This window comes from Mustela erminea, chromosome 18 (assembly GCF_009829155.1).
Source record: "Mustela erminea isolate mMusErm1 chromosome 18, mMusErm1.Pri, whole genome shotgun sequence".
Classification (NCBI taxonomy): Eukaryota; Metazoa; Chordata; class Mammalia; order Carnivora; family Mustelidae; genus Mustela; species Mustela erminea.
The window spans coordinates 16,831,864-16,859,651 of NC_045631.1; the positions used below are offsets into that span (position 1 = coordinate 16,831,864).

Sequence of the window (27,788 nt, forward strand, 5' to 3'; positions counted from 1 at the left end):
CTGTTTCCACTCCCCCTGCTCTCCCTACTCCCCTTTCCACCCCACTTTATTTGGGATTTAAAAAAACAAACATTCTGTAGCAATGGATGAGAAGGTCTGAATGCTGGCATCCGTGGCCTCACAATGTGTCAGAGAAAGGAGCTGGAGCCCTCAGCCTTTCCTCCCAACCCTGCCTTTCTTCGTCCCATTTCATGACCCACTTTCCCTCTCCCACATCCGTGGGCCCCACCTGTCTTCGTGGTGTTGCATTAAGATTCTGTCCAGCTTGGGCTGACTCTCAGGGAGAATCTTGGGGTCAGTCCCCTTCACACTGGGTGTCCTTAAGGGCCACCTGGGGCTGTCTGTGCTGTCTCTGTCCCTTCAGCATATTCTCTTGGAAAGCCTTGGACCCAGGTAGTACAGCATCAGCAGAGCCTAAAGGCTAAAAGCAGGAACTCTGAGGGCCAGCAGCCTGGACTCAGGTCCAGCTTCTCCATAAGTTGCTGTCTATGAGACGTCAGACAAGCACCATGGCTGCTCCAAAGCCTCCGGTGTCCTGTTGTGGAAGGTGGGCGGGGAGTGAGAGCACTAAGCGACATGGAACGAAGGCCACAGAATAAGTGGCCAGCACACACAGCCACAAGTAGAGGCTAGGCTATGGCCTACCCAGGATGGCCCTCTGACTGTCTGTGTCCTGCCTTGTGTTTGCTCTGTGTCTGAGGCTGACCTCTCATCTACATCCCCCTGTTGGACTGAGATACTGCTTCCTGTTGCCGGATAGACTAAGGATTTAGGAAAGAGACAGGAGATCCTGGGGCAGGGACCATCATCAGGGAGGTCCAGGGGCCTGCATCCCGGGTGTGGGGGCAGGCAGTAAGCAGTCAGAAAAGGGGCCTGCTCAGGAATTCGAGGAGCCTCCAGCCCAGTGCCTCCTTGTTCCTTTAAGTATCATGTAGCCATTCCCTTTGTTTCTCTGGGGTGGGGGGAACCCCCTCCTTGACCCAGGGATGCCAAGGGAGCCCAAGTGGGGTCATAGCACCCCCTTTTGTCCCCTGCTTTCAGTGTACGGATTGTGTGTTAGTCTGCTGCAAGGAGGGCTGAACAGTGCAGGCATTGTTCTCTCTTCCCGGCCCCTCAGCAGCCTCACAGTGATTCGGCACACTCTGGCCACACCAATTCCTTGCCTGTCCTCTTAGTTTACCTTCCCCGGCCGGACTGGGCCAGGTCACTCTGGCCGCCCAACTGAGAGGCATCTGTTTGATAAACAGGTGCAGGTTAGGTGTGGGAACAGGCTAGGCTGGGAGCGGAGGGGCACCCTGGGGCTTGACACTTCTTTGGTGCTTATCTGTTTGTGTCTCTTCTGGCCCACAGTGGCCCAGGTGGGAGCAGAGGGAGCGGAACAGCCTGGGCGTGGCTGTGTTTGGGCATCTGTCGGATCTCTGATTATTCATGTGGGCTGTTTACTGCCCACAAAGCTGGGCTCACCAAAGACTTACTCTCCTCTGGGAGCAAGGGACTCTCTTGCGTTGCTTCGCGGGCAGACAAGAGAGGCCACTGAGACTCCCTATCCTGGGCTTATCTGTTGCTGGACATCACTGCCTAGAGGCAGGAGTGCAAGGGTCAGGCAGCCCAGTTGGCAGGGATTTTTTTTTAAAGAGAGAGAGCTGGAGATGCCTGGGTGGCTCAGTCCACTGAATGTCCGCCTTCATTTGGCTCAGGGTCCTGGGATTGAGTCCTGCTTAGGGCTTCTTGCTCATTGAGGGGTTGCCGGGAGTGGGGAACCTGTTTCTCCCTCTGTTTGCTGCTCCCCCGGCTTGTGCTCGCCCTATCTGACAAATAAAATTAAAAAAAAAAAAAAAAAAAGAGTTAAAGCTGGTGGCCCAAAATGTGTAAGTCTCTTTTCCTGTGTGTAGTGGCTCCAGGATGAAAGATGGGGGACAGGGGTGCCTGGGTGGCTCAGTAGGTTGAGCATTTATTTGCCTTCGGCTCAGGTCATGATCCCAGGGCTTTGGGGTGGAGCCCTGCATTGGACTCCCTGCTCAGTGGGGAGCCTGCTTCTGCCTCTGCTGCTCCCCCTGCTTTTGCGCTCTCTCTTTCTGTCTGTCAAATAAATAAATAAAGTCTTTAGGGGGAAAAAAAAGATGGGGACAGATACCCTTCCCTCCACTCCTGCCTCTCTCCTTAGGAGCTCCCCTGTCTAGTTCTTTCTAAATTCAAGATGTTTCCACCACCATCCCCACTTACAGCAAAGCAGGGAGACTGCCTTGAGTACATTGCCTTGGGATTTATCTTCTCTCTTGTGGCAAGTACAGTCTTGGGTTTATGGGTCCAGCTCTGGGAAAACCGGGGGCAGGCACCCTGGGGCCTCTACTCAGAGACAGTGCTTCCTGGCTCCGTTGGCTACCTGTCTAGCTCTGGCTGTCTCTGCTTGCAGCCGCAGACCCAGAGTCCTCCAAGCCCTGAGTTCTCCTGTGTTCTTTAGTGTGGTCCCAGACCCCGAGCGGCCACAGTCAGGGTTCGCAAGCCAGCGATCCCAGACCCCGAGGCGCCTTCTCCACCCCTTGTTCCCTCTGTGACGGCTGTATGCTGCTTTGCTCGTATCTGCACACCAACCGGGAAATGGCTGTTGCGGTGTGGAGGCCCTGTCCTCCCACTTCACGTGCAGTTCCTGTTGCTGCTGGCTGCGAGCCGTCCACTGAAACCAGCGCCGGCCTCGGAGGCAGCGCCGCCTTTGCAGAAGCTATGCCTCTGTGCACGAGCAGCTCCGGGCCCCGGCTAGGGCAATGCATGTGGGGCTTCTGACCTGGATGCTCATGGACTGCGATGATCCTGCTGGTCTGTGTTTGTGCTGTCAGCGTAGTGGGGCCTCTCTGAGGAGACAGAGGGGCAGGGTTTGGCGGTGGAGAGAGAATCTGGCTTGTTAGGTTTCATTTCTGTGGTTTCAGAAGGTTGACCTTGTGCTTTTCATCTCCTTAAATCCCCTCTGTCTTCTCCTTGGTTTCATACTTCCTGTTTCCTTTCTTTTGTCTGTATCCTCTTGGCCACGGTGATCCAACTGCAGTACTCCCATCGTTTTCATTCATTTGGTAAACACCTGCTGCACCCCAGGACCTGGGTGAGGTGCTGGAGACGTGGGCCGCCAGCCCAATGGGAGATGAGATACAAAGTCATGGTACACACAGACCGTTGTGGGAGCCTGCGCCCAGTGCCTTTGTCCAGCTCCACTGCTGGCCAGTTACACCATCCCAGGCCTCCCATAATAGTGATAATAATAGCAGCTCATAGCTGTTGTTTATCGAGCACTTTCTATGTCCGTGTAAGCTCTAGAGTGTTGTTCGGAGTTCCTCATGTATCTTCCCCCTGACTCTAAGAGGTAGATACAACTACCGTATTGTGCCATTTTGCAAATAAAGAAACAGGTAGAATGATATTAAGTCATTTTTCCAAGGTTATCCAAGTAGGAAGTAGAGGTACCAAAATTGAAACCCAGAGGCCAGATTCTGGCCCCTCCCCCTCAATCGATGTGCCCCCCGCAGGGGCTATAGGTGAGAGGCTGGCATACATAGCATGATTCATCCTAAGTGCATCCTTCTCCGTGACCTTGGGGCAGCCCTGGGAGGCCTGGGCAGGCCTTTGCCGACCTCAGCTTTACGGCCCTGGCGCCAGAGGGCCGCAATCGGGAAGGGGGCAGTTATCAGTAGAGAGGTGTTTCCTCGCCTCTCCCAGTGTGACCTCGCATCTAATCAGAGGCTGCTCCTCTCTGGAAGGATTAGTCAGCATCTTTAACTAGCTGGGCCCCTGAGAGGGGAGGCTTCCCCTGCCGCCTTCCGGCCTGTGCTCCACCCTCCCTCCTGCAGCTGCCACAGCACTTCTTCCTCCCTATGTCTCACCCTCTTGGGGCTGGGTGGACTTTGGAGGGGCGATTAGGGCCGAGACTGCAGGTAGCACAGGTGTGGCCTCAGGCAACAGCAAAACATGATCCCAGCAGGGAAAGTAAGAAAGGTGGACCTTAACAAGTGAAAGCTAATGACTTAGGACTATTAATTAAAAAAAAAACAAAAAACAAAAAAAGCTTCTCCAAGGGGTTCTGCTCTTCGCCTTGGTTGACCGAGGAGAACCAGGGCATTGCAGTGATCCCAGCAGCTTGTCCCTCTCAGGTGGTCTAGGGTGGAGCCCTGATAGACTGGCTGAAGCCTGTTTCCACGGACAGAGCTGCTGAGATTTCCAGCCGGCCCGTGGCACCACAGCCTAGGCTGGGTCCTAAGTCTTAGTCTTCTCTGATATAGGTTACTCTCAAATGGGAATCTCAAGCTGGGGCTCATGTGTGCCTCAAGGGACACGGGAAACCCCTGAAACTGTGGGCAAGACTTTGTATGCATTTGGAGGAAGAGCATAGACTCCTTTATTGGAGTCTCCAGAAGATTTGCGACCTTTACAAAAGATAAGAGCCTCTGCCTTACTGCTCCAAGGGGCTGGGGCCAGATGCACAGTCAGTCAAGCCTGCCTGGGGTAGCCAGAGCCAGCCCGGGGTAACCAGAGCCAGACCTAACATTTCCAGTGGGGTCTGAAAGTGCAGCTGCCCCTCTGATCTTTGGGAATCCCTGCCTCAACCCTGTGATCAAGTTTCCCTCCCTCTACACATACAGATATTGTCACCAACGGCACAGTGGGGGGCACAGCAGAGCCGGAGCAGGAATCCGAGGATATCAGCTGGATGAATGGCTGGCTTAGCTGCCAGGCCCAGGATGAGATGCTCAACTTGGCGTTCACCGTAGGCTCCTTCCTGCTCAGTGCCATCACCCTGCCTCTAGGCATCGTCATGGACAAATATGGCCCAAGGAAGCTCAGGCTGCTGGGCAGGTCAGTGCAGGGGCTGGGGTTGGGCAGGTGGGACTCCTGGGCTGAGATCCCCACTGTGGAGAATCCTGGTCCCTGCTGTCAGCTGCACTGTCAGCTCCCTAAATTCCCACCCAGAGTGGGTTTTCTCTCCATTCTGCCACCAAATCAGTAGGTCCTGTGGTCCTTGCTGTGTGCTAGTATTGCATAAGAAAGGCTCGGGGCCCTGGGGCCTGCTTGGGAAGGCTCTTGGTTGCTTGTCCTTAAGAACGCTGGTTTGCACTTCCTGAGGTGCATGCCCCTGGCCTATAAAGCTCCAGTCTGCCAGACTCAGGGTTAGTCCGCCAAGCAGTGGGTCCTCTCAGCCCGCAGCCCTCCCATAACCAGTGCTGCTGGAAATGATCATCTGCAGGGCTGTAGTTTGCAATGGGTGAGCTCTGTGACCTCGAAGGGAATGGGTGGAGGATCAGTCTTATTCACTCTTTGGAGCATAAGAGGCCTTGGTCCCCAGGTTGGAGCTAAGCAGACAGGATTCAGAAGCTGCCGCTCAGCTCCCTCATGCTTGGTGGGGTACTGCCACTCCTCTGCAGAGTGGGCATAGGAACCTGGGGAACGGGTCGTGCCCACTCACTTCCAAACCCTGGCCTCTCCAGTCTGAGGATGGGAGGGGATAGTGTAGTGTGGTGTTCATCAGATCTGCCTTTGGGCCCTGAATTCTAGCTTAGACAGCTGCTGGCTATGAGACTTTGTGAGAATGTGTGGTTTGTTCTTTCTTTCTTTCTTTCTTTCTTTTTTTTTTTTTTTAAAGATTTTATTTATTTATTTATTTGTCAGAGAGAGAGAGAGAAAGAGAGAACACAAGCAGGCAGAGCGGCAGGCAGAGGCAGAGAGAGAATCAGGCTCCCCACTGAGCAAGGAGCCCGATGCAGGACTTGATCCTAGGACCCTGGGATCGTGACCTGAGCCGAAGGCAGCAGCTCAACCAACTGAGCCACCCAGGCATCCCTGGTTTTTTCTTTCTTGGTTTTATTTTCTTCATCAGTAAAATGGAGCCAATTGTACTCCTCAGAACTGTTAAATTAAACGAGAGAATGTATGTGAATTCTCTGGAAGCATCTGACCCATAGTAAGTACTTCCTAAGAACACCATTAATAACAACAGTAATAGGGCGCCTGGGTGGCTCAGTGGGTTAAGCCGCTGCCTTCGGCTCAGGTCATGATCTCAGGGTCCTGGGATCGAGTCCCGCATCGGGTTCTCTGCTCAGCAGGGAGCCTGTTTCCTCCTCTCTCTCTCTCTCTCTGCCTGCCTCTCTGCCTACTTGTGATCTCTCTCTGTCAAATAAATAAATAAATCTTTAAAAAAAAAAAAAAAAAAAAAAAATAACAACAGTAATAATAAATAATGTACTGTTTCTCCTTGTTTTTAGTGCCTGCTTTGCTGTCTCCTGCTTGCTGATTGCCTATGGAGCAAGTAACCCGAACTGTGAGTATGCTTTTCCTCTACCCTTTGGGCAGGAACTGGGGAGAGAGTGCCCAGAGGTGCTCTCAGACCTGCTTGCTGTAGCCATGCCAGGCCTGGGGCTCACTGCTCAAGTCAGAGGGGGATGCCTGTTAGCCTTCACCCTGTCACTTGTCTTAAATGGGGGACTGAGTAAGACAGTGGTCACTCCAGACAGACGTCTGAGAGAAGCTCCTGGGGTGTGCAATACTCCCATCCCATCACCAAGCTAGGCCAGGCCCCGATGCCTTCCCTGATGCCAACCTGAGTTCTAGAACCAGGCCAGCTGAGGGATGTGTGCATAACTTGGGAGCTGAGTCCCCTGAGGCAGCCCAGGCCAGCACTATAAAGATGGATTAGAAGTTGGGGCACCTGGCTGGCTCAGTTGAAAGAGCATGCAACCCTTGATCTCGGGTCATGAGTTCGAGCCCCACGTTGGGCATAGCGCTTACTTAAAAAGAAAAAAAATGATGGCTTCGAATCCAGCTGGTCCCCAGCCCTGTTCAGGTAGAGCCATTGCTTCAAGGACTTTCAGAACAAACACCAAAATAGCACTTGAGGTTTGCCAAAATCTTGGCCAGGCTCCTCCACTAATTTTTGAGCACCTGTATTTTTGTTTTTGGAGAAGGCAGCTTCTTTAGGCCTGTGGCTTGCTGCTAAGGTTAGTGGAGAAGGGGGATGGGGCTACACTTTCCACAGGAACCCAGGCTCTGTAAAATAGGCAAGAGGAGGGTGGTGAAGAAGAGGCTGTTCCAGCTCCCCAGGTGTCCATCACTAACCCCAGATGACTTGTCATCCATTCCGCTTGCTCCCTGCAAGGCACTGGGCCAGGCCCTCGCCTTCCGGAAGCTCAGCTGTGGTTCCCCGATGATGAGCTTTCCATTTCCTTACAGCCCTCTCTGTGCTCATCTTCGTTTCCCTGGCTCTGAATGGCTTTGGTGGGATGTGCATGACTTTCACTTCATTAACAGTAAGTATTGATTTTTTAAAGATCTCTCGTTCAGTCCTTGCTCTGTGAATTTGAGGCAGCTTTTGTTGGCTTCAGTTTCCTTACGTTCCATCTGCCTATTGTGCCTGGACATCCCAAGCAGGAGAAGACTGCTGGGGATGAAGTGGCCTGGCAGCAAAGCCAGTCATGGCCTCCTACGCTGCGGAGGTTCTCTAGGTAGGCCTGAAGGCAGCAGAACTTGGCTCTTGGAGCAGGCCCATCCCTTGCCTGCTGACCTTGGCTTACATACTGAGGAAGCTAGCTCACTAGCCATGTGCCCAGAGAAGACAGGAGTAGAGAGAAAAGAGCTGCCATCCACTTTCTTTTCTCTCATTTCCCATGGCGGCTCTGGTTAACAGTGCCACCTAAAAACAACCCTCCCTTGAAATCTCCCCACCCTGAACCATTGCCTTTGTCCAGAATGGAATGAAAAATTCAAGGGTGTACATGGCTGCCACTTGTCGTGGTTTACTGAATGCCAGGGTATAGAGAGCTGCCACCCTGGGGAGAGAGGTGTTTTCTTGGGATGCTTGAGTGCCCCCCTGTCTTTTCCTTTTTCTTTTTTTTTTAAGATTTTACTTATTTGACAGAGAGAGACAGCAAGAGAGGGAACACAAGGGGCGCCTGGGTGGCTCAGTGAGTTAATGCCTCTGCCTTCAGCTCAGTTCATGGTCTCAGGGTCCTGGGATCGAGCCCCGCGTCAGGCTTTCTGCTCTGCGGGGAGCCTGCTTCCTCCCTCTCTCCCTCCCTGCCTTTCTGCCTATTGTGGTCTCTGTATGTCAAATAAATAAATAAAATCTTGAAAAGAGAGAGAGAGGGAACACAAGGAAGTGGAGTGGGAGAGGGAGAAGCAGGCTTCCCGTAGAGCAAGGAGCCAGACGTGGGATTCGATCCCAGACCTGACATGAAGGCAGCCACTTAACAACTGAGCCACCCAGGCACCCCAGTGTGCCACCTTATCTGTAGCAGCAGAATACCACAGAACGTGCTTCTTTGTGAGGTGGGAGAGGTTGTTAGAAGAAAGTCAGTCAAAGAAGGCCAAACATGTCTTCCCTAGGAGGAAGAAGGGAGCTCTCTACAGGCTGGCCCTTCAGAGCTGGCCAGTGAGAAAGAAGTGAGAATACTATACTCTTCAGAGAGATTTCTGTCCGACAGGAAAGTCTGGCTTGCCTCAGGTTCTCTGTGACAAACATTTTTATGACATGGTACCTGCCATTCCGATTTGCAGGGGCCTCTGGTTTCTTTCTTTTTTTTTTTTTAAAGATTTTATTTATTTATTTGACAGACAGAGATCACAGGTAGGCAGAGAGGCAGGCAGAGAGAGAGGAGAGGGCAGGCTCCCCGCAGAGCAGAGAGCCCAGTGCAGGGCTCGATCCCAGGACCCTGGAACCACGACCCGAGCCGAAGGCAGAGGCTTTAACCCACTGAGCCACCCAGGCGCCCCGGGCCTCTGGTTTCTGATGACCCTTTCCACTAAGAGTCAGGAGTCCTGCTGTTGAGGGGCGTTTATTTGGCTTTGAGGGAGCCCTGGGGATGCTGGTCTTCTTGGAAGGAGCTCAGAGAGGTGCTGGCATCTGTGTGACCCCTTGCCTGCAGGCTGTAAGCCTGGGCCTGGCCCAGCGCCTCTTCTTTTGCCCCTTCGTGTGCTTTGCCTGGTTAACTTTGTCCTGGTGGGAAGGGATGACTGTCTGGTGGGAGCCCACGGAAATGGAAAGTTCAGAGAACTCTGTGTTAGGTGTGAAAGGCACAGGGGGGCTGTGTATGTGGTATACTTTGGACGTAGGTGACATGCAGGTGTGCGTGACACAGGGCTGTGAGTGACATGTGCACCTCTGGGAACTCTGGCGGCCTTGCCCTCTATGATATGAGGGAGATTGACTTTGTACTCTTTGGTGTGTTACTTCTATTTTCTTAACCAGGTAGTTTTCTTTTTTAAATGGATGTATCCCCCTCCTTCTCAAATTCCTGGGGGAAAACAGATGTCGAAACAGTAAGAAATATTTCAGAACTATCCAAAGTACACAAATCCCACTAAGTTGTGTAAATTGTGAAACAAAAGTCATGGTTCTGTTTGTTCTTTGACAGCATGAAAATGACCAGCTCTTTCATCAAGATGAAAATTAAAAACCTGGCATCATTCCCATTATTTTGGTCATGCTGTGCCTATGTTATGGCAGAATTTAGGGATAAAATTGGGGATAAAAGAGACGGGCCTTGAATGTCAGGAGTTTATGCTCTGAGATGAAGAAAGATGTTTTACTGTAATAAAGTAGAAGACAAGTGGGTTAAAACCACCACACCATGAATCACCTTTAAGAAAGCCTTTGGCAGGGGGTACCTGGGTGGCTCAGTCTTTTGAGTGTCTGGCTCTTGATTTTGGCTCAGGTCATGATCTCAGGGTCCTGGGATCGAACTCTATGTCAGTCTCCACACTCAGCCTGGAGTCCGTTTGTCCCCCCTCCCCCTGCCCCTCCCCCGCTTGCTTATGACTCTTGATCTCCTGTTTGTGCGTTCAAGCCCCACGTTGGGTATGGAGACTACTTATAAAAGAAAAAAAGAAAAAAAAGAACGAGCTTATAATTTTCAAGGAACATTTAGAGGAGGCTAGTAGGCCTATAACAATTCGATTTCTGGATTCCTTTTTTATGATCATAGACAAAAATGTTTTTATTTTCAGAAGTCAATATTTTAGAAATAGAAAGTATAGGCTGTAAAATTCTATAAGCACACCTTCAGCAATTTAGAATGTAAATCTACATATACCAATGTTGTCCTTTTTTAAAAAAACAGGCTGTTATCAGTTTGCCTTTTTCATTTAGTTCTTTTCACATGTTTTTCTGCCGGTACCTAGAAATCTACCTTATTATTTTAAACTCTAGAGCTCCGCCTCATTATGAAACAGTTCTATGTTATTGTATAATATAGATATACCATAATTTACTCAACCAGTTTCCTGCTCATGAACATTTGAGTTGGTTTCTAGTCTTCCCAGTTTATGGTGTTACTGGAGGGAACACCCCTGTACATACCTTCCCGTAAAATAAATTCCTGGAAGTGGGATTGCTGGCCTTCCCCACAGGTTCCATCCTAATACTATTGTATCAGCATGGGTAAGAGTGGCCCTTTCTCCACACCCTTTCCCCAGACCTTGTTTTTAGCCTTTTAAATATTAGCCAGTCTGATCTGGTGAAAATGGTATAACCATGATTTTTTTAAATTTTTCTATGTTTGTGAGACAGAGCATCTTTCCACCTCTTTTTTTGTGGTCATTTATATTCTGTGAATTGTTTCTTTGTGTGATTTGTCTGTTTTTTTTTTTTTTTAAGTGTTTTGTAAGAACTCTTTGATCTATAAAAACAAATTTGCTGTCTTTCTGGGTGAGCAAGGGATCTTACCCTAGGGTTTTTAGGTCTCTGGGTGATCATGAATAAGCTTAAGGTAGGCTGTACTTCCCTTGAGATTGTATGCAAGCAAACTGTGTACGTGCTGGTGCATTTTTTTTGTGGCTCTGTTGCTTTCATCAGCCTCTCATAGGTCTGTGTGAAGGTCAAAAGCACTGCACAGGAACACTTGCATTAGCTCCTCACTGTCCCACCGGGAGTCAAAGGTACACAAGATACACAGTGAGATCATCTGATTGTTAACCTGAAGGGTTTGGTTAGCAGAGATCTGCTTAAGGGAGCCTGGTGGCTTGTCTCCTAAGGCTTGTCTCCATTCTTGGGTTTAGAGCAGGGGTGAGCAAACTGCTGCCCCCAGGCCAAATCCAGACCACTGGTAGGTGTGGGGCAACCCAGCTGGGTGGAAGGACTGCGGTGGAAGAATTCACCCAAGGCAGGGGCGCCTGGGTGGCTCAGTGGGTTAAAGAATTCACCCAAGGCAGAAGAACAAAGGAGATAGAAGTTTATTGAACACACCGCAGGGGAGCAGCAGGCAGGACAGCAGGACAGGGAGGCAGAGACTGTCTGCCAGGAGGCAGTGCTGGGGGCTGTGGTTGAGGTGGGGAGTGAGGAGGTATGGGAATGTGTGGAATTTTCCTTTTTTGGTACCTGTGCCCAGTTGTAAGTCACCCTTTGGTCAGATAGGGCTTGCGGCTGTTTCTGAGGTGGGTCTGCAGATGGGTCTGTTTGCGCTTGGCCCGGGGGTCCCTGTGGGCCCTTCTACCCCACTCGGCTTCCAGTGCTCATGCCTGCTGCTTAAAAGCTGCCAATTGTGGTTGGTGGGGGGAGGATTATAAACAAAGTTTTGTTTTTTTGTGTGTTTTTCAAAGATTTTATCCATTTATTTGAAAGAGAAAGAGCGCACGCACACGCGGGAGCAGGAACAGGGTTGGGGGGCAGAGGGAGAGGGAGAAGCAGGCTCCCTGCTGAGCCCGGAGCCCTACTAGGGCTCGATCCCAGGACCCTGAGATCCTGATCTGAGCCGAAGGCAGATGCTTAAGCCACTGAGCCACCAAGGCGCCCCCGTGAACAAAGTTTCATTGGAACACAACTATGCCTACTATTTACTATTGTCTCTGGCTGCCTTTGTGCTGCAGGACAGAGTGAGGTAGTTCTGTAGAGATTATCTGGCCTGCAGAACCTAAAATATATGTTATCTGATGCTTCACACCCTTTGGTCTAGAGGCGCCAAGAAGCTGCTCAATTCCTGTCCCCTGTCGGGAAAGCAGAGGCTGACACCCACTCCCTCACCCCACCTCCTGCTGACCACCACTCCTTCTGTGTACATGGGCCAGCTCCCTCAGCACTTTTTTTTTTTTTTTTTAAGATTTTATTTATTTGACAGACAGAGATCACAAGTAGGCAGAGAGACCAGCAGAGGGAGAGGAAGGGAAGCAGGCTCCCTGCTGAGCAGAGAGCCCGATGCGGGACTCGATCCCAGGACCCTGGGATCATGACCTGAGCTGAAGGCAGAGGCTTTAACCCACTGAGCCACCCAGGCGCCCCTCCCTCAGCGCTTTTAGGTCATGTTCCCCCTCCACTGCTGCCCCGGCCTGGGGGATCTCAGTGGGTGTTCTCCTGTCCAACAGGGTCTCAGAGGAGGGCTCTCAGGGCTCTCCTTTCCAAAATAGACCCCAAAAGGGGAATGAGAAGCAGGTCAGCGAGGACAGAGCTGGAGCTCTTGGGCAATGTTTTAGGGCTGGCTGAGACTTCTGCTGAGCAGAGCCCAATCTCGTTCTGATTCAGCCCAGGCCTTTAAAAAGCAGAACTGTCAGGATTGGCTCCCAAAGACGCCAGGCTAGCCGCACAATGGCACTTTGTGTTTGTGTCTCCCACCTATGTTCTAATTTGGGGGACAAAGGAGTCTTCAGGGTCACCTTTAGGAGCTCCCTAAATCATATCTCCTACAACTTCTTTGGGGCGTTGGATAATCACTATGTGATAACCTGGGAATCTGGGGAAATGTGTTGCCATGGAAACCTTAATTTGGGGACTTTCTGAGTTCTAAGGAGGTTTGTGTTGCATGAGCTGTGGTATAAATAAAGTGACCAGGGGCTGTGAGCTATCACCCCATTGGTGGAGGGGGGCCCCTGGGTTGGCAGAATGCCTTTTCCCCCCACAGACTGGGGCGAGATAGCCAGTGGAGCCTGAGAGGTCTGTACTCGTGAGTGATCCTTGCCCCTAGAGGGGAGGCTCAGAGGGGCAAGACTGGCTTCCACGCCAGATGGGCTGCATGCCAGTCGGGGGCCTTTCCCAGGTGCCCACAGCAGAGGGTCTGAGCTGGGCCTTGAGACAGCCTCGGAGGAAGAGGGTGATACTCCATGGGAACAGAGCACTCCCTGGGGCAGAGAGCCTCAGCTTCCCTGCTGGATATCTGGACAGCACACTTTGGTCTGTTTGCCCAATGTCTAACGTTTATACAACCCTTTAACTCGCTTCATTGGCTGGAGTGCAAACACCGGCCGGCGGCTGAGGCGGTGTCTTTGGGCCGCCACCCCGCAATCCACGGCCTAGGGTTGCTTGGAGATGGGAGCAGATGCAGCCAACATTGTGGACGCATCTTTTCCACTTCATTACTTGCCACCCCCCCCATCTCAGCCCCCGTCCATGTGGGTGGGACAGGGAGTTCTGAGCTGGAAACCTCCTGGAGAAGCGGTTACAAAATGTTGTCAGGGTCCTCAATGAAAAATTTCTCTGTGGACTTTTCCTATTTGACTCACTCAAGTCTGACTTTCAATCTGAGGAAGAAATGATCCCATGGGATTTGGGACCAGAGTTTGATGAAAACAAAATAAACAGCCTTCTTCAAATACTGAGAAGAGATGAAGAAAAGGCTTCAGGGTACAGCAAGGAAGCACATGCGCCCTGGCGGGGGATGGGGTGGGGTGGTGGGACTTTGGCTTGGCCGACCCATTTCCACAATCAGGAGATAATCCCCACAGCACCCCAGCCAGCCCTCTGGGAGCCTGGGTGAGAGGCGAACACAATTCCCCATGCCTGGAACCAGTTCTGCCTTTTGGTTTCTATCCTGTGCCTTAAGAACCCAAAATAGCCAGCTGATCACCATTGACCTGGGAAAAATTCACCCATCAGAAGGTGTTTTCCCTTGTGAGTTTGCTTTACCATGTGACACGTCCAGCGTCTGGGGGTGAACAGAAAGTGTAGTGGAGGCATCAGCAGGGCTGGACCCCGCTGGGAAGGCGAACGAGGTAGTTTCGGGAGTGGAGTCCCTCCTCCCCACCCCTTGCAGCATTGGAGCGGAAAGGTGACCACAAGGACCTTTTCCTGGCAATGTGCACTTGGAGCTGCCCGGTTGTTTGGGGTTGGGAAATAGCCCAGCTTTGCTGAGTCTGCTTGTCCAGACTGGTACGTGGATCCCAGCCTATACAGGTTGTACAGATCTCCGGGTGTGTCCACCAGCCACCTCTGGACAAGGCTCACCTCTGGAAGGGGCCTTGTGGCTGTTCCCTGAGACCCTGGGCATGTCCCCAGCTGATGGGCTTGGGAGACCGTGGATTTGCAAAGTCAGTGTGAGGGGAAACACGGTGGCCCTTCTGTCCCTGCCTGCCAGCCAAGGCCTGTCGTGGGGGCCCCTGAGTAGAGAGGCATCTTAGAGAGGGTCCTCCAAGGAGGCCAACCTGTTGTCACCTTCCTGGAGCCCAGGCCTCTGGGTCTTCTTGTCCAGGAGCCCTGTTCCGTGGCCAGGATTCAGGGCTGGGGTGAGGGGGGGGCAGGCGGGTGCTGCCTGCAGCTGCTGTTTTCCCCTCTGGGAAGGTCACACAGCCAGAGCCTGTTTACAGGGCGGCTGAGGGGCTGAGAATGAGTCACCACTGTATCCCCGAGCAAGCAAGGCGGGCTTGGAGAGGCCGGGTTCTGCCCTGCAAGCCTGTTCCAGCCCCGGCCCTTGCAGAAGCAGCTGAAGTGGCTACGGGAAGCACCCAGAGCCTGGGGAGGGGGCCTGTGTTCCCCACCTGTGAGTGCAGTCGTGAAGCCAGAATCAGGAAGCTGCCTGTCCTGAGCGTTTTCCCCTGTCATCTGTCACTGTAGCAATGGGTCTGGCTTCCTACTTGGCAGCTCAGCTGGTTCTTCCCCTCCACCCAGCCCTCTAGGTCCACAGTAGGGCACTCTGCTCCGTGCTCAGCCATCACTCCCATCACCAGGGCTTCAGAGTAGCTGCTCTGTGTGGAGCAGGTTTTTTGGAGGCAGGAGGATGGGGAGGGTGGGAGGGAGGAGGAGACAGATGTGAGGATGAAAGAGGAGAAAGTCCACAGCAAATGCAAGTCCATTTGAAGGTGCGGCCCGGGACCATTGGCAGGTCCCAAAGGAGCATCAGAAGGGACGTGGAAAACCTCTAGTGGGAGAGCAGACTGAAAGCTTAATCAGGAACAAATAGAAGGTGAGGGTTGAGGGTAATTGCCTTGGAGACCAAACTGAGGTTTCCAAGAGGAGAGTAGCCCAATGCTGCCCAGTGCAGAAACTTGACCCACTTTGAATCCCAGATTTGATCCTGACTGGTCTGGGGGAGTCCCTTGACGCTTTTAATCCTTGAGTTTTATACCCAATAAGGGTAAGAAATTACACCTACCTTATACGGTTGTTTTGAGTGTTTTTAAGATAATACCTGTAGAAGGCATTAAAAATTTATTATGACAGTGCTATTATTATTATTATATGTTATACTAATATAATTATGCTGTTATTATATATTATTATTTAATAATAAGGAAAATTCTCTAATCAAGCTGCTCCTAGGCACAGCAAATAAGGGAAATCTCCGGCAGGCATGGCAGCTTTTGGAGGAAGGGAAGGAAGCAGCTTAAAGGATAAAACACAATTAGTATTAACATTTAAAAAATAATTAATGTCCTTAGGGAGATCCTCTTCTGCGATTGCTACCACACAATGACTATAGCTGGGATGTTTGTACTTTGGATTTCACTGGCCAAAGTCACCCTTGATGTTCTTTTCAGAGATTTCATCTGAAATGCTAGGTAGACCCTAAAAGCTGATACACACTTTGACTTCCTATTTAAATATTTGTATTGGTCAAAAACAAAAAACAAACCCACCATGAACTAAGAGGAAGTTAAAGGACAAACTAGGAAAACATACCTACAGTTCATGGACGAACTATGACTCTTTTTTTTTTTTTTAAGATTTTATTTATTTATTTGACAGAAATTACAAGTAGGCAGAGAGGCAGGTAGAGAGATAGGGGGAAGCAGGCTCCCTGCTGAGCAGAGAGCCCGATGCGGGGCTCGATCCCAGGACTCTGGGATCATGACCTGAGCCGAAGGCAGAGGCTTTAACCCACTGAGCCACCCAGGCGCCCCTATGACTCTTTAATATATGAAAAGCCTGTATAAAATCCTTATGGAAAGACTTAATATCCTCACAAGAAAAAAGGGCAAATGAGGAATATAAATGACTGGTATTTTTTAAAGATTTTTATTTATTTATTTATTTATCAGAGAGAGAGAGGAGAAGCAGGGGGAGCAGCAGGCAGAGGGAGAAGCAGGCTCCCTGCTGAGCAAAGAGTCCCATGCAGGACTTGATCCCCGGACCCTGATGAGATCATGACCTGAGCTGATGGCAGCCACTTAACCGACTGAGCCACCCAGGCTTCCCTAAGTGACTGATTTTAAAAATTGTAGAAAGTGTTCAAAGTCATTAGTAGTCAATAAATATAAATTTTTTAAATTTCTTTTTTTAAATCATGGAATAACGGGTGCCTGGGTGGCTCAGTGGGTTGGAGCCTCTGCCTTCGGCTCAGGTCATGATCTCAGAGTCTTGGAATCAGGCCCCACATCGGGCTCTCTGCGCAGTGGGGAGCCTGCTTCCCTTCCTCTCTCTGCCTGCCTCTCTGTCTACTTCTGATCTCTGTCTGTCAAATAAATAAATAAAATCCTTAAAAAAAAATCATGGAATAAGTTCTATATATGTGGTATTAGAGAGAATAGTGTAATGATCTCTGTGTACCCATCTTACAACTTGAACAGTTATCAGCTCATAACCAGCCTTGCTTTGTTACTGTTTCCACCCACCACCCAGACTGTTTTTGTTTTTTTTGTTTTTTTTTTTTTTTAATATTTTATTTATTTACTTGACAGAGAGAGATCACAAGTAGACAGAGAGGCAGGCAGAGAGAGGGAGAGAGAGGGAAGCAGGCTCCCTGCTGAGCAGAGAGCCCGATGTGGGACTCGATCCCAGGACCCTGAGATCATGACCTGAGCCGAAGGCAGCGGCTTAACCCACTGAGCCACCCAGGCGTCCCCCAGACTATTTTGAAGCAAATATCAATCATTGATTCACTTCATTTATATACACAAAGAAGTGAATTTTAAAAGAAGGGTGTTGGGTGCTTGGGTGGCTCTGTCAGCTAAGCATCTCCCTTAGGCTTGGGTCATTATCCTAGAGTCCTGGGATCAAATCCTGGTTGGGCTCCCAGCTCAGTGGGGAGTCTGCTTCTCCCTCTCCCTCTGTCCTGTGCTCATGATTTATCTGTGTCTCATATACTCTCTCCCTTTGAAATAAATAAAATGTTAAATAAATAAATAAATAAATAGAAATAAAACAAGGATGTTGGTAAAGTGGCAAATATTAAAAATAACGATAACACACAGTGCTGGAGTGGATACCATGAAGTAGACACTCTACTATGTTGCTGGTGGGAATTACCATTTGGTATAAGTTTTCTGGAAGGCAGTTTGGCATGGAATATCACAGAAACTTAAAAGTGTGTATTCCCTTTTGCCTGATGATTCTACTTTTGGGAATTTACCTTAAGGGAATAATAGCTATGTACACATATGTTTATCTTTAAGAATGTTAATTAAAAAGGACCTCAGTTCCAACATCAGAGAAATGGTTGCATAAATTACAGACCATCCAGATAAGGAAATACCAGACAGTCATTACAAGTTATGTTTAAGGTAAATACTAAGAAAACATTTACAGGGGTACCTGGCTGGCTCAGTTAGTGGAGTATGAGACTCTTGACCTTGGGGTCATGAGTTTGAGCCCCATGCTGGGTGTAGAGATTACTTAAAAATAAAAGATAATAAAAACGGGCACCTGGCTCAGTCAGTTGAACAGCCGACTCTTGATTTTGGCTCAGGTCATGATCTCAGGGTTGTGGATTGAGCCCTATGTGGGGCTCTACAGTCAGCACAGTCTGCTTGTCCCTCTCCCTCTGCTCCTTCCCCTGCTAGCATGTACACGCTGTCTCTCAAATAAATAAAGTCTTTTAAAAATTTATTTTTATTTAATTTTTTTAAAAAGATTTTATTTATTTGACAGAGAGAGAGAGATAGTGGGAGAGAGCATAAGCAGGGGGAGCAGCAAGCAGAGGGAGAGGGAGAAGCAGGCTCCTTGCTGAGCAGGGAGCCTAATGTGGGACTTGAGCCCAGGACTGAGCCACTCAGGCACCCCTAAATAAAGAAAATCTTAAAAAAATAAAAATAAGGGGGCACCTGCGTGGCTCAGTGGGTTAAAGCCTCTGCCTTCGGCTTAGGTCATGATGCTGGGGTCCTGGGATGGAGCCCCGCATCGGGCTGTCTTCTCATCGGGGAGCCTGCCTCCTCCTCTCTCTCTCTCTGTCTTCCTCTCTGCCTATATGTGGTCTCTGTCTGTCAAATAAATAAGTAAAATCTTAAAAAAAAAATAAAAATAAGGGTGGCTGGGTGGCTCAGTTGGTTAAGTGACTACCTTCAGCTCAGGTAATGATTCTGCAGTCTGCTTCTCCCTCTGACCCTTCCCCTTCTTGTGCTCTCTCTCATTCTCTCTCTCAAATACATAAATAAAATATTTTTAAAAAAATTAAAAATAAGAAAAATAAAAATTTAAAATCTTAAAATGATTTTTAAAAAGATTTTATTTATGTATTTGAGAGAGAGAGAGTGAGTAAAAGAGAGCATGAGAGGGTAGAAGGTCATAGGGAGAAGCAGACCTCCCTGCAGAGCTGGGAGCCCCATGTGGGACTAGATCCCAGAACTCCAGGATCATGTCCTGAGCTGAAGGCAGTCACTTAACCAACTGAGCCACCCAGGTGCCCTTAAATAATTTTTTAAAGAAAGAAAAAAGAAAACATATCAAGTAAAAGGAAAAAAATTTGTAAAACAATATGTAGCATATGATCCCAGTTTTATTTAAAAGTTACAGGTATTTGTAGGAAACTGATTAAAGGTAAATATATCAAAATAGTAACATTGACTATATCAGGGTGATTTTTATGTTATTCTTTCTTTATGTATACTTTGTTTCAGATGTTTTACAATGAACATAACTCACTTAAAAAAAAAAGATTGTATTTATTTGTGAGAGAGAGTACGCACACAAGCACGGGGAATGGGAAGCAGAGAAGCAGACTCCCCAGTGAGCAGGGAGCCCAATGCAGGATTTGATCCCAGAACCCTGAGATCGTGAACTGAGCCAAAGGCAGCTGCTTAACTGACTGAGCCACCCAGGCATCCCCATAAATTGCTTTTCTAATCAGGAAAAACAGTCCTAATTTAAATACAAGATGTAGGTGTTGGCTCGAAGGCTGTGTAGTAGTATGGTTTGACCTGAGGCTCTACGACCCCTAGGAATCCCCCTGTTGACCAAAATAACATATTGGGGAGAATTTTCTTGGTGTTGCTAAGAGTGTTATAGGGAGGGAGAGGCCAAGCAGCAAGGAGGGCAGCTGAAAGGTTCCGGTCCTTGTCTAGGTATGAAGGCAAGGGCCTCATCAGTGGGCCAATGGGAAATCAGTGTCCTTTCCTAGCTTCCTGTTCTTCCCTGTCCTGGATCTCAGGCACCCCTAAATAAAGAAACAACCCATGGTGTTTGCTAGCCCCAAGTCCATTGTTCTCTTGGCCTCTGTCCTAGGTTAGGGTTAAGGCAATTGTGAGCTTAAGAAGGTAGAAGGAAAAGGGCTAGCTAGCTAGCAAGCTCTCTGCCTTTTTAGAGTATTCCCAGACCTGTGAAAAGTTGGAGACATTCTTTGTGCCCAAAGGTGCCTGCAGCACCAAGAGCGTTTTTCTGGCTTGACTTTGTACCATGTAGCCTTTCCTATACCAGGCACTTGGCCTCTATCTGCTCTTCTGGTTGGGTTCCAAGCCCATTTGACCCCTTTCTGCCTTCATTTCCTGTGACTGGAGTGGCATCCCCAATTGGAATGGTTCCCTCTTTCCATATAAGCAAAACAAATCTTTGGATTCTCTCTGAGGCAGAATACCTCCCAGAAGTGACTCCCCTACAAGACTGCCTTACTGGATCAGCCAGCACAGGGCAGCCCAAATATATGAACTCAGGAACCAAAGCAGTCCTCTGAACCACAGCGTACCTGGGAAGTGGATGTGCAGAGTGAGACTGGCACCTTTCTGTTTTACCTCAGGGTTCCCCGGGCACAGAGGAACATGTCACATTTCTTCCGTTTCCTGCTGCGGGGAATTTCTCTATGCTCTTTCTCCGCCTTAGACCCTGTTTGAGAAGCCTGAGTGGACAGAGGGTCCACTCTACGTGAGGGCTGGAAGAAGAGCTCTTTGTGTGCTAGGAATTTGGGGGAAGCCTGGATGGCCACCCTGGCCCCATGCCATAAAATGGTTTATTGGCCATATACTATAAATTTATTCATGTTCCTATTTAATCCCAGGATGCCAAAACATCTTAACATATCTTACTCATGTATTTTTTAGCAGCAAATTGAGACAAATTGACGTACCATACAATTCACCTGAAGTATACAGTTCTGTGGTTTTTAGTATATTCAGAGTTGTGCAGTCATCACCATAATCAGTTACATCATCCAAATAGAATCTCTGTACCCATTAGCATCTCCTCCCTATTTACTCCCAGCTTCCTCTACCCCAGCCCTGGGCAACCACTCATCTATTCTCTATCTTTATGGAGTTGCCCATTTCAGACGTTTCATATAAATGGCATCACACAATATGTGGTCTTTTGCGACTTCTTTCACCTCTCCTAATGTTTTCAAGGTTCATCCGTGTTGCAGCATGTGTCAGTGCTTTGTTTCTGTTTGTGCCTGAATACCATTCCATTGTGGAGATAGACCACATTTTGTTTCTCCATTCACTCACAGATGGGCATTGGGGTTGTTTGCCCTTTTTTGATATTGTGAAGAATGCTGCCATAAACATTCATGGACAAGTTTTTGTGAGTCCATACGTTTTTCATTTCTCTTGGGTACAAACCTAGGAGTGAAATATCTAAGTCATATGATTAACTCTGTGTTTAACTGTTTGAGGAACAGCCAGACTCTCATCCAAAGTGGCCAGGTACCATCTTAAAATCCCACCAGCAGCAGATGGGGTTTCTGATTGCTGTGCAATCTCATTAGTGTGTGTTAGTATCTGATTTTTTTATTATAGTCACCCTAGCGGGAATGAAGCGGTATCTTATTGTGGTTCCGATTTGCATTTCCCTATGATTAATGATACTGAGTATATTTTGGCCATTTGTATATCTTCTTTGGAAAAATGTCTGTTCACATATTTTGCCCATTTAAAAAAAATAGCTTACCTTATTATTGAGTTGCAGGAGTTCTTTATCTATAGACATAGCATCTAGATACACATCCCATATCAGATGTATGATTTGCAGAAATTTCCTCTTTTTTGTGTATTGTCTTTTCATTTGGTTGGTGGTACCCCTTGAAGCACAAAAGCGTTTCATTTTGGTGATGTCCCTTACTCATTTCTTTTTTTTTTTTCCCCCTTTAGATTTTATTTATTTGTTTGCAGAGAGAGAGAGACACAGCCAGAGAGGGAACACAAGCAGGGGGAGTGGGAGAGGGAGAAGCAGGCTTCCTGCCAAGCAGGGAGCCCGATGCAGGGCTCAATCCCAGCACCTTCAGATCACGAACCTGAGCCAAAGGCAGAGACCTGACGACTGAGTCAACCAGGTGCCCTGTGTCCCTTCCTTGTTTTTTACTGTTGGCCAAACAGGCAGAAATGGCAAGGGGCAGGAATAGTCAAGTTCAGACTGCCTCCATTCAGCAATAGTGGATGCCCTTGCGCAGGCAGCAGTGCTCCATGAGTAAGAAAACCAGTATGTTTCTGGGGAAATGGGAGAGCCTAGATGAAGTCCATATGAACAGCAGGTTGGCACTGCTACACAGAGAGGGATTCCCAATGGTCAGGACACCGAGGGCCTGAGATGGGAGAGACGCCCAACATGGTGGTGCAGTCTCTCTAGAGACAGTTATGAACTGGGTGTTGGGGAGGATATACTTTGCCCAATGTCTGAATCCGTGATACATTGTCGCGTGTACCATGCCTCGGTTGGTGTGGAGTCACGGGGTGGGAGAGGCAGGGTGGGCATTAGCTTTGAAGTTGTATCAGGCCGTTCGTGAGCTGATGTGAGGGGTGATGGGGACCTCGCTGGGAAGACAGACTGAGTCTTTCCTTGCCATCGGTCTTCTCAGGTGCCCATCACCTGGAGAGGGAGAGCCCTCCTTGCACTTAGAAATTCAGAAGCAGGAATCCCAGGCTAGCCCCATTGTCAGCCCTGAGGGAACTGTAGATTTCTGATGGGCACCTTCCAGAAGCCTGCTGTCTCAGAACCGAAAGCAGCTTTTGCTGACATCTGGTTCTTCTGGGACGCTGATACTTTTATTTATACAGTGACACTCTCATCCCCAAATAGATTCTTATTTTTAACAGGCTTGCTCCCTTTGAGGGATGCCTGAGGCTCCCAGCTTTGCTCACTGCTAGCTCAATGTAAACCCTGCAAAGACAGGAAGGTCTCTGGCTTGTGCCTGAAGAGAGGAGGGACAGTCACCAGCCAGGAAGTCTAACAGCTCTGTCTTTACATCCGGAGTCGGAGCTTAGCATTCATCTGGCCTCCCTTATCAAGCTCAGTTCCAAAGGAAAAGCTTCCAATGAGGCGTAATTACTGCTCCGCAGTGACCCAGGGAGGAGAGCAGATAAGACATGGAGGCTGAAGAGACCCTGATTCCCTCCCCTACTGCCCCCTACCAGTCTACTGCCCATTCTTTAAGCGGGACCCCTTGCTTCTTGTCTTTCAGCTACCCAACATGTTTGGCGACCTTCGGTCCACGTTTATTGCCTTGATGATTGGATCCTATGCCTCATCCGCAGTCACCTTCCCTGGAATCAAGGTGAGGATGTGGCCAGCCTCCCCCTCTGGCCCTGGTGTCTGAGCTGAGGTCCGTCCTGAGGCTCCTTCAGCCTTCTCTGAAGAGAGTAGTAACTGTGGGAGCTGGGGTTGCCCCTCCCGCACCACGCACACCTGGGAGGATGCACCTGGGCACCACGGGGGTGAGGAAGGAAACCACCAGGCTGTGGGGAGGGAAGATTCAAGCATATGGTGCAGGGCGTGACCGCAGGCCGCCTTTGCGTTTCTGCTGTCTCTGGGCTGTGGTAGAGAAAAGGCTGAGTTAGTTTGTCTCCAGTCAGCCACACCCCCCCACCCCCACCCAGCCCCTCTGTTGTTACTGGGCTGTTACTCCCCATTGGCTGGAGCAGGGCTCTTGGCTAAGTTGGTTCAGCTGTTTCCCTCCCAGGCAGGATTCTGAGCCCATGGAAGTCACGGCAGGGTCAGGAGGAAGCAAACACCTCACAGTCCATCAGTTCCCAGTTTCCACCCCAAATACTGTTGCTCTTGTCGGGCTTCAGGAGCGGTTTCTCCCACCTCTGGCTTCAACACAAGTCAAATCCCCTTTCCTGCAGTGCAGGGCAGGGAGGCCATAGATGAGGAGAAGGAGTCACGATGTGGGCTGGCCACCAGGGAATCCAGGCACTTGGAGGGGGTGGGGCCGGCCATCCTGTAGCCTTCTAGGGATTCTCACACTTCTGGAGTGTGGAGAAGCCTCCAAGTTCCGCCTCCACCTTGCTGTCTTACTGCCTCTGCCCTGCCCTGCTCCCCCACTCCTCTCGCCAGGAGTGGGGGCTGGGCAGCAGTCTGCCAGGACACTGCGGACTGTCATTTGGAAATAAATGGTGGCAGTGGCCACAACAGCTAACAGCTACCACGCTCAACCTCAGTAGGCTTCCCACCTGCCAGGCCCTGTCCCTCTGAGCGTCCCACCTGCCAGCCCCCACCACAGCACCAGGAGGGCACATGCCAGTGTTCCGCTCACTTCACAGAGGAGCAAAGGGAGACATCATCTGTTCATTCCTGAAATATTTTTTGGCATCTGTCATGGACACTCTTCAAGGCCCGTCAGTGGACGAGGCTAGCAGGTTCCTGTTCTCAGGGAGCAGACTAATAAGAGACAAGGAAAGGAATCAAGAAGTCCATAATCTCAGCCAGGGCTGTTCCCTGGCAACTAGTGATGTGACAGTGACGGGGGCAGTCAGGGAAGGCCTTCCCTAGGATGTGGCATTTGTCCCGAGTTGGAGAGACAGAGGGTTAATAAAGTGCCAGGGCAAGCTGGGATTATTGGAATGCAGGGTATCTGATGACTGGCCCCCCCGGGCTGGCAGGGCTGTGCCTTCTCACGCAGCTCAGTGCGGAGAGAGGAGGGCTGCAAAATGCCCCCCGCCCACCCGCCTGCCTTAGCTTCCCTCTGCTAACTCTGCCCCATGGCCCTGTGCCCACCCCATTGTGCCTGTCAGGTCATCTATGACTTCGGTGTCTCCTTCATCATCATCCTTGTGGTCTGGGCAAGCTGCTCTGGATTGGTTTTCCTCAACTGCTTCTTTAACTGGCCCCTGGAGCCCTTCCCAGGGCCGGAGGACATGGACTATTCGTAAGTGGACACAGTGTCTGCCCCTTACCTCCTCCCTGGCCAGGGTCCTGGGGGGCACCTGTGGACACTGTTTTGTGGCCTCCAGGGTGAAGATCAAGTTCAGCTGGCTGGGCTTTGACCACAAGATCACAGGGAAGCAGTTCTATAAGCAGGTGACCACGGTGGGGCGCCGTCTCAGCGTGGGCAGCTCCATGAGGAACAGCAAGGAGCAGGCAGCACTGCAGGAGGGCCATAAGCTGTGCCTGTCCACCATCGACCTGGAGGTCAAGTGCAAGCCGGATGCTGCAGGTACCCACCTCACCATCCTCACCTTCAAGTCCTGCCTAAGATGTCACCGGGAGGTGGGGTCCGCGCCCATACCCGCACCTCAGTGCTGGGGAGGAGGCAGCCAGCCGGACCAGGAAGCCCCAGTCCCCTTCACTGGGGCCCAGCAGCCACCGAGGGCTCTGTGGGTGCTGTCCCAGGCAATTGCCAATGCGTCCCCAGAGGGCAGGCGGCTCCCTGCACCTGGGTTTACAGATGAGCACACTGAGGCCCCGAATGGGTGAGGAGCTCATCCAGCTCAGCTCCCACACCTGGGTGGCCCAAGTCCAGGACGCACGCATTGCACCTCACGCAGGCCCGTCCCTGCATCCAGCACGAGGTGATCTGAGAGGCCAACCAGGCCTCCCCATAAGCCTGGACGGTGTGGGTGGGCTGTGGCCCCAGGGCTGTGGGCCGAGGCCCCCCTGAGCACCGCCACTCTCCCCCACAGCGGCGCCCTCCTTCATGCACAGCGTGTTCAGCCCCATCCTGCTGCTCAGCCTCCTCACCATGTGCATCACGCAGCTGCGGCTCATCTTCTACATGGGCGCCATGAACAACATCCTCAAGTTCCTGGTCAGCGGCGACCAGGACGTAGGTAGGCGGCCCCCGGTCCCCCGTGCACGGTCCCCCAAGAGGGCACCTGGCAAGCGGTGGGGACCCTCCCTCGCCAGAGGGGAGGCCCACCGCCTGTGAGGTGCTAGGCCGGGCTGGACCGAAAACAGCGGGCTGAGAAGGCTTCTCCACGGCCAGCCCCACTGCTTCTCTCCTGTTGCCATTAGAATGTCCTGGTTTGGGCCGGGAGTAGGGAGGGAGACGGAAATAACATACGTGTTCAGGGTGTGGGGCGCATGTTTTCCATTTTCTCAGGGGCACCAGTGACTTGCGTGTTCACCAACGAAAACAGTGTGCGGGATGGGGAGTGCTTCAGCCCAAAGCCCAGCACCTCCCCGCCTGGGGAACCTGGAGGCCAGGCTTTCGGAGAGGCCATGTGCCCAGGGGCAGCCCCCCCAACCCCGCCCCTGGACCTGCCCCCTGAACTGGGCGGGCAGGGCAGGCTGGAGGCTTCCAGGTGTGGGTGATCCGTCCAGGCTTGTTAAATTTGGTAAACAGAGATGATACTGCATGGCCACTTTTCTAAAACAGTACACAAGGTCTCCAGCTGATTAGAGGTTTGGATTCCACAAAGAGAATCAGTACTTCCTCAGGGCCTGAGCTGAGTCAGCTTTAGTCATCCCCAAGCGGGACAAACAGTCAGTAAATCCTTTTTATTGGCAGCCCTGTTGGTGTGCAACTGTTTGTTGGTTTAATTGTTTTTCCCTAGGGGAAGTTACACTAGGCATCGCAAGGAGTCAAATACAGTTTGTAAAGGGGGCAAGAAATCAAGCTTTAACAAAAAGGAAGGATGATGAAGGGACCCAGACAGCATTGGTTCCACTTGGAAAGGAGCGTCCCGCGACCAAGCAAAGTGGAGAAGCACGGGCTGTCACGTGCCTTTGAAAAATTTCGTAATGAGCTCTGACACAGTAAAGGCCCTAAGACAGCCTCAGAGGAAAGAGTGAGCTCTTTAGCTTTGTCTGATGATGTGTCCCCAAATTTCTACCATAGAATATTTTTACTGTGTAACACTCATTAAACTCTGTGGGCCGCGCTTTGGGGAAAGTTGATGGATCATGTCTAAACAGCCTCTGTTACAAAGTCAGGCCCAGAGACACAAAGACCCTGGAGTGTGCAGGGAAGGGCCTGCACTGGCTTGGGGAAGGCAGATCTCCCTGCCACTGAGTCTCGAACTTTTACTCCAGTTCTCTAAGAAACCTTTGCTGCTGAAGAGGGATTTTTTTTCCAACTGTTTCTCATATTCAGAAAGTCAATTAAAAAAAAAAAAGTCAATTTCAAGAAGTAGAGAAGTTGGGCCAGGAAATTCAATCTGTAGCTGATAGGGCGTTGGTTTTCCCCGTTCTGCTTCTGTGAGCTTCTGCCCCCGACTGCCCCCGACTGCCCCCGACTGCCCCCCAGCCGGCTGTTCCCTGGAGGGACTGCCTTAGGACCAGGTTGCTGGTGGAATGCAGGGTCTCTGAGGGAGGCCTGTGGTGTCAGACATTGGTGGGATCAGGGCGGATGCATTGCCCCTCCCTCTCAGAGAGCCCAGCAGGTGGGAGGGAACTGACAGAGCAGGGTTCCTGAGGGGCCGGGTTTGCTGAGCCTTTGGCTCGCACACCACTTCCCCATCCTGCTGCTCCATGGGTACCAGGGGCCTGATTCACCAGCCTGCCTGTGACGAGGCCCGGGCTGCACGTGACTGAGGCCTCAGCAGACAGGAAGCCCCCAGCTGATGCCTGTGCTGGGGCTTACCCGCCTCCATTCCCAGAAGCCTGGCTCAAGCTCGGCTTCCCTCCCCAGACCGCTCCCCACCCTGCTCCCCCACCCACCGCCCTGCCCCAGGCTCTCTGAGAGTCAGATCTTGGTGGGAAGTGGCATGTGTGCTGGGCCCAGAGCTAGCCTGCTTCCACCCCCACCCCTAACATTTCCCTATAACAACCTTTGAGATTTCTGCTCCTAACCTCTCTCCTTTCTGCTTTTTTACTTTTGCTTTCTTGATGCAGTGATGGCCACTGGTAAGCAGCGGGATTGTCAGAGAACACTGCAACATCTCCTCCAGACAGTCTTTGTTTTACCAAAAAACATCCCTCTTGGCCAGGACTGTGGGTGGGGGAAGGGGCAGTCAACTCAGCTTCTGTTTGCCTGAAAAAAAAAATCCCCGTCATAATTTGAAGGCTCTTTGAAGATTGGAGCCCTTACATCAGAGCTCCAATGAGTGAGCCTTCCCGGTATATTTCTAGAGGTAGAAAACTAACAGCTAGTCACACATGAAGCCTCAGTCCCAAGCATTGGTAATTTTGTGGTTCCCAAGTCATAGACGCTTCTTGGAGCTCTCGGGGAAGTCATTGTGACACACTGGATTTCATTAGCCATTTCTTGGAAATAAGCAGAAGATGTGGAGAAGGGAATGGGGTGCCGGCCTCTTGCTCCAGC

General features: G+C 50.6%; 1 protein-coding gene across 6 annotated transcripts in view; it reads left to right on the top strand.

Moving 5' to 3' along the window:
• The window catches only part of SLC43A2 (solute carrier family 43 member 2), a 43,887-nt gene that overhangs the window by 4,912 nt on the left and 11,187 nt on the right, over window positions 1-27,788 (top strand). For 5 of the 6 annotated variants that reach the window (XM_032320341.1, XM_032320346.1, XM_032320342.1 and 2 more), the window contains exons 3-10: window positions 4,626-4,839; window positions 6,243-6,298; window positions 7,207-7,283; window positions 22,767-22,859; window positions 24,319-24,452; window positions 24,538-24,740; window positions 25,207-25,353; window positions 27,359-27,370. In XM_032320341.1, coding sequence (XP_032176232.1) covers window positions 4,626-4,839; window positions 6,243-6,298; window positions 7,207-7,283; window positions 22,767-22,859; window positions 24,319-24,452; window positions 24,538-24,740; window positions 25,207-25,353; window positions 27,359-27,370 — 936 coding nt within the window. The remainder of the gene's footprint in view (window positions 1-4,625; window positions 4,840-6,242; window positions 6,299-7,206; window positions 7,284-22,766; window positions 22,860-24,318; window positions 24,453-24,537; window positions 24,741-25,206; window positions 25,354-27,358; window positions 27,371-27,788) is intronic. The other variant, XM_032320343.1, reaches the window with a different exon arrangement.